This window comes from Echinops telfairi, unplaced genomic scaffold (assembly GCF_000313985.2).
Source record: "Echinops telfairi isolate 266 unplaced genomic scaffold, ASM31398v2 ScPeMD7_31;HRSCAF=116, whole genome shotgun sequence".
In the NCBI taxonomy this organism is placed as follows: domain Eukaryota; kingdom Metazoa; phylum Chordata; class Mammalia; order Afrosoricida; family Tenrecidae; genus Echinops; species Echinops telfairi.
In genome coordinates, this window is record NW_022103928.1 from 23,600,451 (window position 1) to 23,613,134 (window position 12,684).

At 54.6% G+C, this 12,684-nt stretch overlaps 1 protein-coding gene across 1 annotated transcript in view; it reads right to left on the reverse strand.

The window, feature by feature from the left end:
• Positions 1 to 6,634: 6,634 nt before the first annotated feature.
• Positions 6,635 to 12,684, reverse strand: part of FLNB (filamin B) — an 86,533-nt gene continuing 80,483 nt past the window's right edge. Inside the window, exons 42-44 of the mRNA XM_004702534.2 lie at positions 9,326 to 9,544; positions 8,195 to 8,398; positions 6,635 to 7,159 (exon numbers count right to left, since the gene is read on the reverse strand). Coding sequence (XP_004702591.2) covers positions 6,972 to 7,159; positions 8,195 to 8,398; positions 9,326 to 9,544 — 611 coding nt within the window. The 3' untranslated portion in view covers positions 6,635 to 6,971. The remainder of the gene's footprint in view (positions 7,160 to 8,194; positions 8,399 to 9,325; positions 9,545 to 12,684) is intronic.

The window sequence follows — 12,684 nt, forward strand, 5'->3', positions numbered from 1 at the left end:
TAATGTGTTCAGGCAGTGGTTCTCAACCTTTCTAATGCTGCGACCCTTTAATACAGTTCCTCATATTGTGGCGACCCCCAACCAGCGTTCCTACTTCATCACTGTAATTTTGCTACTGTTATGAGTCATAATGTAAATATCTGATATGCAGGATGTATTTTCTTGTTACAAATTGAACATAAACATAATTAAAGCATAGTGACTAATCACAAAACAATAAGTAATTATATATTGTGAAAGATTTATGAGCTTTCCAATGGACTTTTCTAAGGGTCATTGGACCCCCAAAGGGGTTGTGACCCACAAGTTGAGAACTGCTGTGTTAGGGTTAGCATGATAATAAACCATAATTCTAACTCAGTGGATCTGCATAGTTTCCGAGATTGTAAATCTTTATGGAGACAGCCAGCCATGTCTTTCTTCCGTGGAGCGGTGGGTGGGTTTGAACCACCGACCTTGTGGTTTGCAGCCCAATATGTGTCCACAGTAAAAGAGACGTATCAATGACTCTAGATTTCTATGTAAAAATGGAGGGAAATTAACCCCACAAAAATTCTGCTACCTTCCATGTCAGTGACATTTCTAGGGGTACAGGGCCATTGGCTGTGTGGAGATATTCCTTCTAAAGTGAAGGGGATACTGTTACATCTGGCCCCTCTGACATCTGAAAAAGAAGCCATGATGCCTGCTGGGCCTATGGATGTAGAGGCAATGGATCTACATGGACACAATGGCCGCACCCCTGGGCTCAAACAGGACAATTGTGAGGATGGCGCAGGACCAGGCCGTGTCTCATTCTGGGTACATGAGGTGGCAGAACTGGCACCTCGCAAGAGCAACAACAAAGCCTTCGTTTGGGTGTGTCACAGACCCAAGTATCAAGTGAGCCGAGAAGCAGAAAGCTGGTAGCTGGAGTGAGGCCAGGACAAGAGAAGGTGTGGCCACAGAGCCACGCAAGCTGCTCTGCCACGTGGGCCATATGACCTGCTGGGGCTTACGGCAACCGCTGCAGATAGCCTTTGGTGATCACAGTGCAGACTCTTAGGATTTGAGAGCAAAGCTCTGTCATCCCTACTTTTGAGAATCAGCCTTTGGGGTTGTTCCTAGACCGTAGTAGAGACTAAGCGCTCGCCCCCCACGCCCACCCCTGCCCATCAAGCCGCTATGCAGTCTGAGCTGGGTGTTGTCTGACCGAGCCACATAGCTGGGTGTGCAGAGCAGCCCTCCATCAGGACGTGGAAGCGTAGACGAGGTCAGGCTCAAGGAGGATCTGGAGGCACAAGTAAATTAAGTGAGGAGGTGGCTCAAAGGTCCCGGGTCCCCACTCCTGGCATAGTACCTTCCCTCCCACTCTGCACTTACCTGAAATGGTCCTTCCGATCAGTTGGTGGAGGAAAACTCGTGGCTGGTTTATAGGTGGTTCTTCACTATTTGCAGGCATCACTTAGACGTGGACGGCAGTAGCACTATAGCCCCTTTCTGTGTCCTCCTCCCCTGAAGGAGAGTGGTGAAGGGAAATCCTTCCCAGAGATGGAACTTTGAGCAGTTCACCTGGGCGTTCAGTTTGCTTGAAAGGACAGATGCTCAGATGTGCTCATGCCTGGATTCATCGACAATTGTTGGGCTGCATGGTCAGGGAGCTGGGAGGCACATGATTCAAAAACTGGTGACAAGGAGGTACGGGGAAGAGAATGGACCACAGGAGAGAAGATATTTGTGTTCCATGTGAATGCTCCCCAAAGAGTGACCTTGGCAGAGGAGGTGTTTACTAACCAGGTGGATAGAACATCCTGTGCGGCTAGCCTTCAGCACTCTCCCCAGCCACTCCCATCAAATGGCTCGTGAACAGAGAGACATGGTGGCAGCAAATGAGCGGACACATGGGCTCAGGGCCATGGATAGTCACTCACCAAGGCCGACTTGGTCACAACCACCGTGCAGGGCCCAATCTGCCAGCAACCAAGTTCAACACTCAGTCCCGGGTATGGTGCCATTCCTCGGAGCAATCAGGGACTTCCATTGTGGAAAGGGCAGTGTTTTATTTGCACTCTGGGTACAGATCTGCCTCCCTGCATGCAATGCTTTTGCCAATACCATTATCTGTGGCTTTACCGAATGCCTGGTTCGCTGAGCGGTTCCTCATATAGCCTCGGATCACAGCCATGCTCATGCTCCACAGAGACCACTGCTGTCCCCCGGAGGCCGCGGACCACTGCTGTCCCCCGGAGGCCGTGGATGTTCTGAGCCAGCATCGGATGTGTGGTGCTACATGCTACAGCCAGGATTCACAGGCTCAGAATGGAAACAGAAGTGGCACCAAGAATTATTACCCCCTCGAGACCCACTCGGAAAATTTCTGCTTCCTGTCCCTGTGACCCTATGTTCTGAGGGTCTATAGCAGCGGTTCTCAACCTGTGGGTCCAGACCGCTTTGGGGGTCGAATGACCCTTTCACAGGGGTCGCCCGATTTATAACAGTAGCAAAATGACAATTATGAAGTAGTAATGAAAATAATGTTATGGCTGGTGGGTCAGCACAACATGAGGAACTGTATGAAAGGATCATGGCATTAGGAAGGTGTAGAACCACTGGTCCAGAGGTTATTCCCACCAAGGAGACAACACTGATTCCATCGAACTGCAAATTAAGAATGCTACCTGGTCAGTTGAGTTCTTCCTGCCTCTGGAACAGCAGCCAAAGAAGGGAGTTCCTGTATGGGCCTATTTATTGATCCTAGTTACCAGGGGGAAATTGGATTGACATTACTTACATCTGGAATCCAGGAGATTCCTTAGGACTTCTTAGAATCACCATATCCTATGATGAAAGTCAACAGAAAACTACAGCCACCCACCCCTGACGTGCCCACTAATGGCCCAGACCCTCCAGGAATGGCCATGTGAGTCACCCAGAGGGCAATGCACAACTAGCAGAGATGCCTGCTGAGCCAAGGGAAGACAGAATGGGTGGCAGAAGGAGGAAGTTCTAAATTCAGTTCGACTGTGTGATCAGCTGCCGAAACGAAGGCTATAATTATTTTTAGCATTTTCTCTTATTTTGTTACACACACGTGCATGTGCCCGCAGTCTTTAAAGCTTGTGGGAAAATAGAAAAGACAATGGGATTTCCCGACTTTTTGAGGCCCCCTTGTATTGTCTTTGTTTTCTTCCGTCCCTCTTTCTATCACCTACAAAGCAGACCAGAGAAACGGGCTGAGTGCATGTTATGCCAAGTAAGGTGCAAGATGGCTTTATAACGGTCACTATTAGAAAGCATGTCTGGTTTAAGGAGATAAGTGCTGGTGCTAAGTCGACATGGGGAGGGCTGTGGAAGGACAAGGTTGTGTCAACTTGGCTAGGTCATGATCTCAGTGGTTCGGCAGATATTATTGTAATTCTTCATCTACGATCAGTTGAGAGGCGTGCTGGGGGTGTCACCTGCGTCTGACACATAGATGCTCCTGCACGACTTGCTCTTCTCTCTTGATCCTGGACCCAACTCGTCTTCTGACCTGTGGTTCTTAGGGTGTGAGCCAGCAGTCCATTGTTGACCTGTAGATTGTGGGATTCCTTAGTTCCTGCAGATCCGTGAAGCAGCAACCGACCATCTGACGAGTCAATTTTAGGTTTATCACCTCCTGCATCCAGCTACATGAGACAGATGTCAGGTGCCTGGCCCACAAATTTGGACCTTGCCAGCCTCAGCAACAGTATGAGCCATTTTCTTGAAACAAATGCCTATACATACTTACCTAGATGTAAATACATCTCTAGATGTATGTAAATACCGCTCTAGAGAACTCGGCCTATGACAGCAATCTCAAAGCAGTCTCACTTGGGGGGAGATGCTGGGTCCCCATCCTTTCTGCCTCCCTGGTCAGACCACTGTGGGCAGGAGCATGAGGGCAGAGACTCAGAGGGTCCTCAGACAGGCTCCTGGCACGAACCCAGGCCTTGACTGACGGAGGCAGTGGTGGTAGAGGTGATCTGCCTCCTCTGGAGGGAGCACCCCTTTGTGGGTACTATCTTCTGGATTCTTCCAGCCCAGGTCTGATCTGGGTCTGTCAGGGCTTTCTGTACCTCCTCAACACCTGGCTAGTTTGTTTGCGGGAGGCAGACTTTGTAGATTCACAGTAAGGACTTTGGCATCTGCTCGTTCAGAGCATCAACAGATAGCTCCCTGTGTAGCCTTGGGGCCGTTACCTCACCTCTTACAGCATGCCTCTCTCCCCTGGGGTGGCTGTGAGGATCAAGTGAAATCCCACTGAGCGCTCTAAGGAAGATGCCGATGGGCATTCCCTGCCCATGTCTGGACCATCTGCCCAAGGTGATGCTCTACCAGGCTGAAGTCCGGGCTAACCGCCTGCATGGGGGTGATGCTGATGTTGGGTCAATTGCTCTCTTAAAGGCCAGTGCAGCCTTTCCAGGTGGAAATCTGTGTGCCTCTACTGGCCAATGGCTACAACCACAGGGCAACATTTATCTGCACCTCGGTGTGGCTGCTATGGGAACCAACTGTTGTTTGTGCAAACACCTTGAAGACTTTGAAACGTGACCTTGGAGAGGTCAGGTACTTCCTTCCCAGCCTCCGCTGGTTGACTTTGCCCACTTCCTATCAAGAGCTGGCGGGTCCATTATTCTTCAGTGGCTGACAGGGGAGTGGACAGCAGCTGCCAGCTCCCCTTGGGAGAGCCTGGGCATCATTCCTTGACTGTGGGCATCTGCACCCCTCTCCCCAACCTCCGGGTTTCTCCTGGCCCCTCTTGCCGCTGGTTGAGGGGAAACAGGACAATCTGGGGTCTTACTGGCTGTGTGATGTTAGGCAAGTCACGTGCCCTGAGTTTCAGTCGCCTCATCTCTAAAAGGAAGCCAGGAGGTATCTGGGCAGTTCCTGGGAGAGAACCTGAGTGAGAAGAGGGGCGAATGCCTAAGAGGAAAGCGCCCTGGTGGCACGGTGGTTAATGGACTCCATTGTGCACAAAGCTGTCGGCCGGCTGCTGGAACCCCCAGCTCTGCAGGAGCAAAGCATGGTAGTGGGCTTCCGGGAGGATGGAGAGCCTTCGAGACACGGAAGAGCTGTTCTATCAGGTTGCTACAAGTCAGAATTAACTTGATGGCAGTAAAATGATAGGTGACAGCTTGTTGTTAGAAAAAAAATCCCATTTACTTGTAATACACACACCCCCTCATCTTAGGCAGATTTCTATCTGGATCAGGAAAGCCCTGCTTGGGAGGTAATGCTGGTGCTGGGGGGCCCATGTACCTCTTCACCTTTCTGGCTTGCCCTCAGCTGATGGTAAACTCCCACTGTGGCGGAGGGGAGCAGTAGGGCTTCCCTGCACCAAGAGGGGGGCACTCATCAACAAATTAAGGTGCTTGTCTGCAGCTTGCAGCTGGTCAAAGGCTCAAACCACTTATTTGGGAAGGGCACCACCCAAGAACACAAAGGAACGCTTTATGGAGCAAACATTTTATTTAATAAGTTATGAGATACAATTTACAATTCGGCATTTGATTCCAGTTTTGCATCCACACCCCCGTCCACAACACGTGCGGTCATTTCACATTAGGCTCCAGGCTGTTCCAGTTTTGGGTTTGCTTTTCCTTTTTTTGTGTGTGTGTGTGTGGGGAGGAGGGGTTGTCTTTGCCAATACTCACCCCAGCTGCCACCCCTTGGTGAGATGAGGTTCCCACCAGGGCCCAGAGAGCGGCCAGTTCCTTTGGACTAGGCAGTGAGTCAAGAGGGTTTGCCTGCCCAGATGGTCCTACAAATCCTCAGTCTGCAGGCGGGGCACCCTCACCCTAACACTGTGTTACTTTATCCCAAACCAGCCCTGCGCAGTGGGAAGCCATACACCCCATTTTTGGAATGTTGCACCTACCTACTGCACTCCCAACAGCCTGGAAAGACACAGCTACGGTCAGTGGCCAAACTTTCACTTTCTGCCAAATGGTAAAATACTGCCAGGAGCTGCTGCCCTCCCCACCCCCCCCCCCACCCCCTGCCCCCAGCGACTCCCCGGCCAAAGAATGCCAGCAGCTTCATTCTTTCCCATCTGTGTTGCTTTTCCAGAAAGTGTCCCAAGGAGCTGAGTGGGGCGGCCGGGCTGCAGGGTGGGCTCTGCTACCTCCCTGACGGGGACCTTCATGCTCGCCCCCGTCGGAGACAGACGGCTGCAGTGGATGTGGGGAGCAAGGGCTAGCGTGGGCCACGGGGGGATCTTTGGCACGTGAGGTGCCGCTCACCACTGCAGGACCCCCCAGGCCGAGCAACTGGAAGGGATTGGACAAATTCCAACCTCGGCCGCTGAGGCCCACGCTTGTCGTGACTTTGCAGACTCGGGAGACGAGGTCCTGGAAGTTCGCTCCTGCCCAGTTTGATTCATGGAGGCGCTGCCCTTGTGGGGATGTGAAAAGCCACAGCGCATGGAGGGGTTCCTGTGGGGGCTGAGCAGTGTTAAAGCAACGGCGGCCACCTGGCGACCTTTCTTAGGTCCCAGGGGCGCTGGGGCTGATGGAAGTGGTTTGCAACCCACCTCCTCTGCCACCAAGCGGGCCGTGTATGCATCCTTCCTGCCCCCCTGGTCCCCTGCCACCCGCCTTGTTTCCTAAATGCTGAAAAGTAAATCAGTAGCTTAGGCTAGCCAATTTCATTTATATATAAAAAAAATCACCCACGTCCCTGTCCACATCCTCGGTCTGCCACCAAGAGGTCCGATTTGGATCACGGGCACACGGAATTTTCTTAAGACCATTTTGAGTTTATGTGTCTTTGGGTTCTCCAAGATGCCCCCCTCCCCGACAGAATCAAGTCTAGACCATCCGTCCTCCTGAAGGCACTTTAGAATGGAGATGTGAGGGAAGGGGCGCCAGACCCACACGCAGGCCGGGGGAACTCTGTATCCAGCGATTTACGAACAAGCAAAGAAGCGGCCTCCAGAGCGCCATCCCTCAGATTTGCGGGGGCCCGTTTTATGGCACTGAGACGTGGAAGGGGCTGCCTGGGATGTGCTCCTCCCCCCACTTCACAGCCAGCACGTAGTCGCCCTTCTCCTTGACTACGTATGTGACGTTGTATTGCTGATTTCCCACGTGCTTCATGGAGACCTCTTCACAGGGTGTGGTGGGCCCGTGGACCCCGATCAGCAGCATGTTGGAACCTGGCAGACAGGAAGGACGTTATTCCATCACATGCACGTGGCCGGCAGAGGAAGAGAAGGGGAGACGGAAGCCCAGGGTCCAGGTACCAGAGATGGTTACGCGCTGAGACGCGGTGCCTTGTAAGAGGTGGGGCAGTGTGGTTGCTATGAGGAGGGACTCCTGGAGCTGCGTGGGTTCGAGTCCTGGCCCTGCCACTTCCTGGTGGTGTGACCTTGAAGCTCACCTGCGTGAACTTCTCTCCCCGGCTTGGCCGACCCACCTGTACACTAGGACTGGTGACAGGGATGGGCATTCTGAGCTTCCCCTTTTGTTCTCACAAGAACCTTCAGGAATGAGCAGCCACGCCCAGCCATGTTCAGCGACTTGCCCGACAACAAGTCAGTGGTGGAGCCGGCTTCCGGCCAGGTGTCCTGGATGCCCAGACCTGGGCAATGAGCCACTGACACCTAAATGATCACCCACCCAAACCCATTCGGACTCATCACCACCGGACGGGACACAGGAGAACTGCCCCACGGGGTCTGCGAGGCTGGAATCTCTACAGAGGCAGCAGATGGCCTCACTTTCTCCTGCGGAGCGGCCGCTGGCTCAAAATGGCAACCTTGTGGTCAGCAGTCCAACGCTTAACCCATTGTGCCACTGGCGCGCCTATCTTAATGAGGGGGGCTCAAAAAGCTCATGGAAAAATAGACCTAAAAGACAATGGAAATTTCCCACAAACTCTCCAAGGCCCTTCAAGACACCCAAGTTCAAACCACAATGAGGCAGTAAGGGGCAGAGAAGGGGCCCAGTTATGGAATTAGGCTGCCCGTCAGTGGTAACTGGGGGAACCCCACCTCTCCTAGGTTACCTGGAGGCCATTTGAAAGAATCAAGAAAGGAAGGGAAGTCATTCACTTAAAAACGGGTGCAGGAGGCTTGGGCAACAAGGGTGTTTGCCAGTGGGCAGTACAGCAGGAGGTGCTCAGAGAGAAGGCCCAAGAGAATGGGGGTGCTGTGCTCAGCCCACCCCACCTCGGGGAGCCAGGGGCCTACCAGCTTGGCTGCAGTCCACCAGGAAGGAGCTCTTCTGGCCCACAAAGGCCTTCAGGAGCCCTGCGCCCTTTGAGGTGACCTTGCTGGCGTCTGAAGAGGCTTTGGGGATGGCGCTGTAGCAGGTCTCTGTGGAAGACCTGGTCACCGATTCCACCAGGATGGATGAAGTCTCATTGGTTGATCCGGGGCTGACCAGACGTTGACCTACAGAGAGGGAGGCATGAGTGACCAGATCAAGAGGACGGGCGAGGGCCCCACACAGAGGCCACAGGAGAGCCACCACGTCCCCAACACCTGGGTACCAAACCCTTTACCCAGCCACCTCACACCTGAAATATCGCCTAAAGCCGGTAGGTGCCTCCCCCATACACCATGGGAATCTAGTGTTCTGGGAAAATGCCTGAGCTGACGGGCAGCTCCCTGGAAATCCCTCCCACCTGAAAACACAGCACAATGTAGAATTCACTTCCTGCCATTTTTAGAACAAACTCTCTATAGATTCAGTGTCCGTGTTTGGAAGACTACCTCACAAATGATCAAAAGCGATCCTCTCTGCCAGGGGGTGGGGTGGGATGTCTTCTGTCTGTACTTGCTAACTTTTCTGCACGGCCCGGAGTTACTTTTGCAGCAATATCTTCAAACAGAGACACGTGGAAGGAGTCCGCCATCCTACTGGCTGACCATCCTGGGTACCGTGGGTAGTCGGGTGAGAGGCAATTTAATTTTTACCAGTGTTTGGTAGGAAGGCAACTTTTACAAAATTAGTAGTAAAGCTTTTCCATCAGTTTGACAGTGAGGGTTGGAAGAACGGGAGAGCTTCAGATCCCGATGGAGGCAAACATTCCTTGCTCTAACTCTTGGGGGCAGAAGACCATCCAGCACCCGTTTTTAATTGCCAGACACCCACTCTACCGACTTGCCATTTTTGCCCGTTTCGGACACGTACTTACCGCAGACACCAAATACTGTCTCTTTCCACTGAGATGCAAAGCAGACCCAACATGCACACCCCCCCACCGCCCCCCCACCCCCCCACCATCCCCGGCTCTGTCAAAGGGCTCTTGGGCCAGCCTGGCAAAGCCAGCCCCATGTTACCAGAGAAGACTAATTCCCAAGGGGGTCCGCCCTTACCTGTCACCTTGGCCTTGAAAGGGCTGCCCACAATGTGGTTAGGCCCACCATATTTAACACCGATCAGGTAGCTGCCGGGAGCCATGGGAGTGTACATGACTTTGTACCCCTCTGGGGTCTCCTGGCAATCCATCTTGACCTTGGACGGGCCTTCAATGGTGACTGACAGTGTTCCCGGCCCCGCGCGGGTAGTGTTGATGAAAAATTCAGACTGGATGCCTGGGAGAAAGGAAAGAGGGTGTCATGTTGCTAATTGGGGTGCAGGCTCAAGGTAGAGGGGGCTGCTTTTCCAGGGGTAGTGAGGCAGTGGTGGTAGGGGCATACCCGGGGCCCCTCAGAGGGCACACATGGGAGGCCTTGGTGGCATGGGACTCACGGATGAGCTCCTGGCACAGAGAACGTCAGGCCCGAGGGGCCAAAGGAGAGAGGGGGCAGCATCTTCCTTCTCAGGCTGAGGCTGACATTTCGCCCACAAGTACCGAGGCTGCTGACACCCTGTTCTTGCTGGGTCAGAGCCGTCCCTGTGAGCCCAACGCGCTGTCTCAGCTGGGAGGACCCAGGCTCGGGTGCCAAGGGGCTGTGGGAAGCGTGGGCCCCGCTGACCTTTCCTTTCTCCTTTGGGTGGGCAAGAGAAGCCAAGGAGGGCCAGCCTCTCCTCCTCGGGCTCCTCAACCGGGCACCATGTTGAAGCCCGGGGCAGGCACTTTGCAGCACCTGCCTCCCCACCCTGTCCAGAACACCCGGAACAAGAACCACTCCCACCTGGTGCTACTCAGAGTCCCTTTCAGGCCCTGCACTACCTATGTGGACACTGGGTGCCCTGCCGTTGTATGGACACAGGGCTGAGCCACGTCTGCCTGGCTCTGTTGCTCAGGCCTAGCTCTTGACCACAAGGGCTGGGTGGACAATGGAGCAGCCCAAGGCACCTATCCCAGGTCCACACAGGGAGGGTTCCAGGCACCCAGCCTTGAGAGTCAAGGGCAGCGGGACCCAAGGAGAATTCAAAGAGAGTGTCAACAGGAGACTACGGTTGGCAGTCCTGCCTGTGCCCACTGCCCTACAAGAGTCCCTTTCCAGTCCAGACACCAGCTCCTCTGCAGCGCCCTCTGCAGGTGGTCCCCAGCACAGTACCCCATGCGGGTGGGGGCGGGGGCCTGTTTTCTCCGGAGCGGGGACGCCAACCCCAGCGCGGAACTATTTCGGTATAATTATGGTTCCGGGGCCAGTGAAAGAACGATTGTCCTGGTTATCAATAAAACAAAGGCGCTGCTATCGTGCAACCCCCACTCAGAACCCGGCTGTTTCTGGGAGCTCTGCCCGTCCCAGGGCCTGCCCCGCTATCTCAGCCCGGAGCTGGGATCTAATGCACTAGGCGCCCGCTCACAGTGCATGCTGCACGTGGACGGGGCTGGGGGAGGGGACGGACCAAGGGGGCCATGTTCTCAGGAAGTCACTGCAAGGCACTGATAAGGAAAGATATTTTTAATGTGGAATCGAAAAGAGCTGACTTCTTTGGAAAGAAGCCCCATGCCCTTTACAAGAGGCCCATTCCTGAGAAAGGCTGGTTCTGGGCATGGCCTGAGAGAGAGCTGAAGGGGGCACTGGGCAGTCCCAAGTTAAGGACAACACCCTCAGGCCCTTTCACACCCTGAGAATCTGCCCTCATTTGGAAGGGAGCCCCTAACCCGACACCAATTCTTCATCACAATCACCTGCATTCACGGAATGTCTTTTCTATCACCGACATGGGCCGTGAGCCTTTGCTTGCACCACAGCCTAGGCTCCTGCACTTGACTGATCACTGGAATCACCTGGTGCTGCTACAGCCCCCCTGAAGCAGGCTCTTCCCCCTGAAGATGCTGACCCAACACAGTTCTCCCCCAAGTTCTCTCCTCCCCTCTCCCCTCCAGGGCAGTCCAACCCCAGATCCCCCACACCTCCAATGCCCCAATTGTCAGAGTGGACTATTTAAGCTCTAGCCAACAGATAAGCAGACCCACCCCTCACATGGCAGGGAAGCCCACTTTGTTCCGAGGGCCCTGGGGTGGCCTGGCACAGACACCTTTTTCATTGCACTCACTGCAGCTGTGTAATCTTGGGGTGGATATTTGGGAAAAGGCTCAGGAGCAGGAGGGCTAGAAAAACAAGACGCCTTCCCCTGCACAAGAGCAATATTGACACAACGAGGGAGACAGGCGTGCCCTGTGCCTCGCCTCTGGCTGGAGTCTCCTGCAAGACCAGCTCCTCCATCGCAGCCTCCAGCACTGACAAAGCGCCGTCTGAAACCAGAGCCCCGAGGAGGTGTGCAAACCGCCCAGAGGAAGTGGGAGAGGGGCCCAGGCACAGCCGGGGAGGCCAGCAGGAGGGTGCCTGGCGGGTGTGGGACACCCCACGGCTGCCTGGCTAAGACCTGCTGTGCAGTCAGTCCAAGTGCCATAGGCCCCCACCTGAGGCTGAACGGTGGGGCCCACAGCCTGCAGTGCTGCTGGGGATCCATTCCCGAGGGTCTCAGAGTATGGGGCCTGGACTCCGGGTGCAGGCCCTGCCCTCAGGTGAGTCAGCCACTTCGAGAGCCTTAGGGAGTAAGGCTATCTCCTACCTGAATGAGGCTGCGAGGTAACCGCACCTCTCTGCCTCAGTTTCCACATCTGTAAAAGGCTCTCCCTTAGCCTCCTAGGGGCTCTGGGACAGTGACCCGACATGGTGACTTTTATGAAGAACAAGTTGCTGGTGTGGAGTTTGGAGTCTGAGTGCCATTGCCTGGAGAGGCTGGTAACTCTTCCCACCCCAACCCCCACCCCATTCCCCCACCCCAGCGGCTCTGCTGAGGGCACTTTTGGCTGGCATCTTGGGGTGGCACACCAGCCCACCTGGCACTCCTCTGCCTGGGCAGGGTCCTCTGGCCACACAGGAAACTTCCTCTCCTGGCCGGATAGCAGATAAACTTGGCCACTCACCTCTGCTACAGCCATGGGGAAGGGAGCAAGCACTGCATGCCTACTGCACACCAGGGCAGGAGGGTTAATAGGGGGTGGCGACATACAGGGGACACACTCCTTAGAGGGACCCTAAGTGATGCTGCACGCCAGTGGGCCCAGGCGCCCAGGCTCCCCTGCAGAGGAGTGTATGTAGAGTCTGGCTTGCTCCATCCCGGGCGCCCTGGACACGGCCCCGAGGCACACGGGAGGGCTGGGTGCACCACAGTATGTGCAGTCCCAGCAATGCAAAACGCTGTGTGGGCCCATCCCTCTATGGCACCTGAGAACCCACGGGGGACGGGGGAAGCCACCCGGAAGGGAGAGGACCTAGGAGACTGGGGGCAGGGGATGCTCAGGCTTGTCTCTGGACCGGAATCGGTG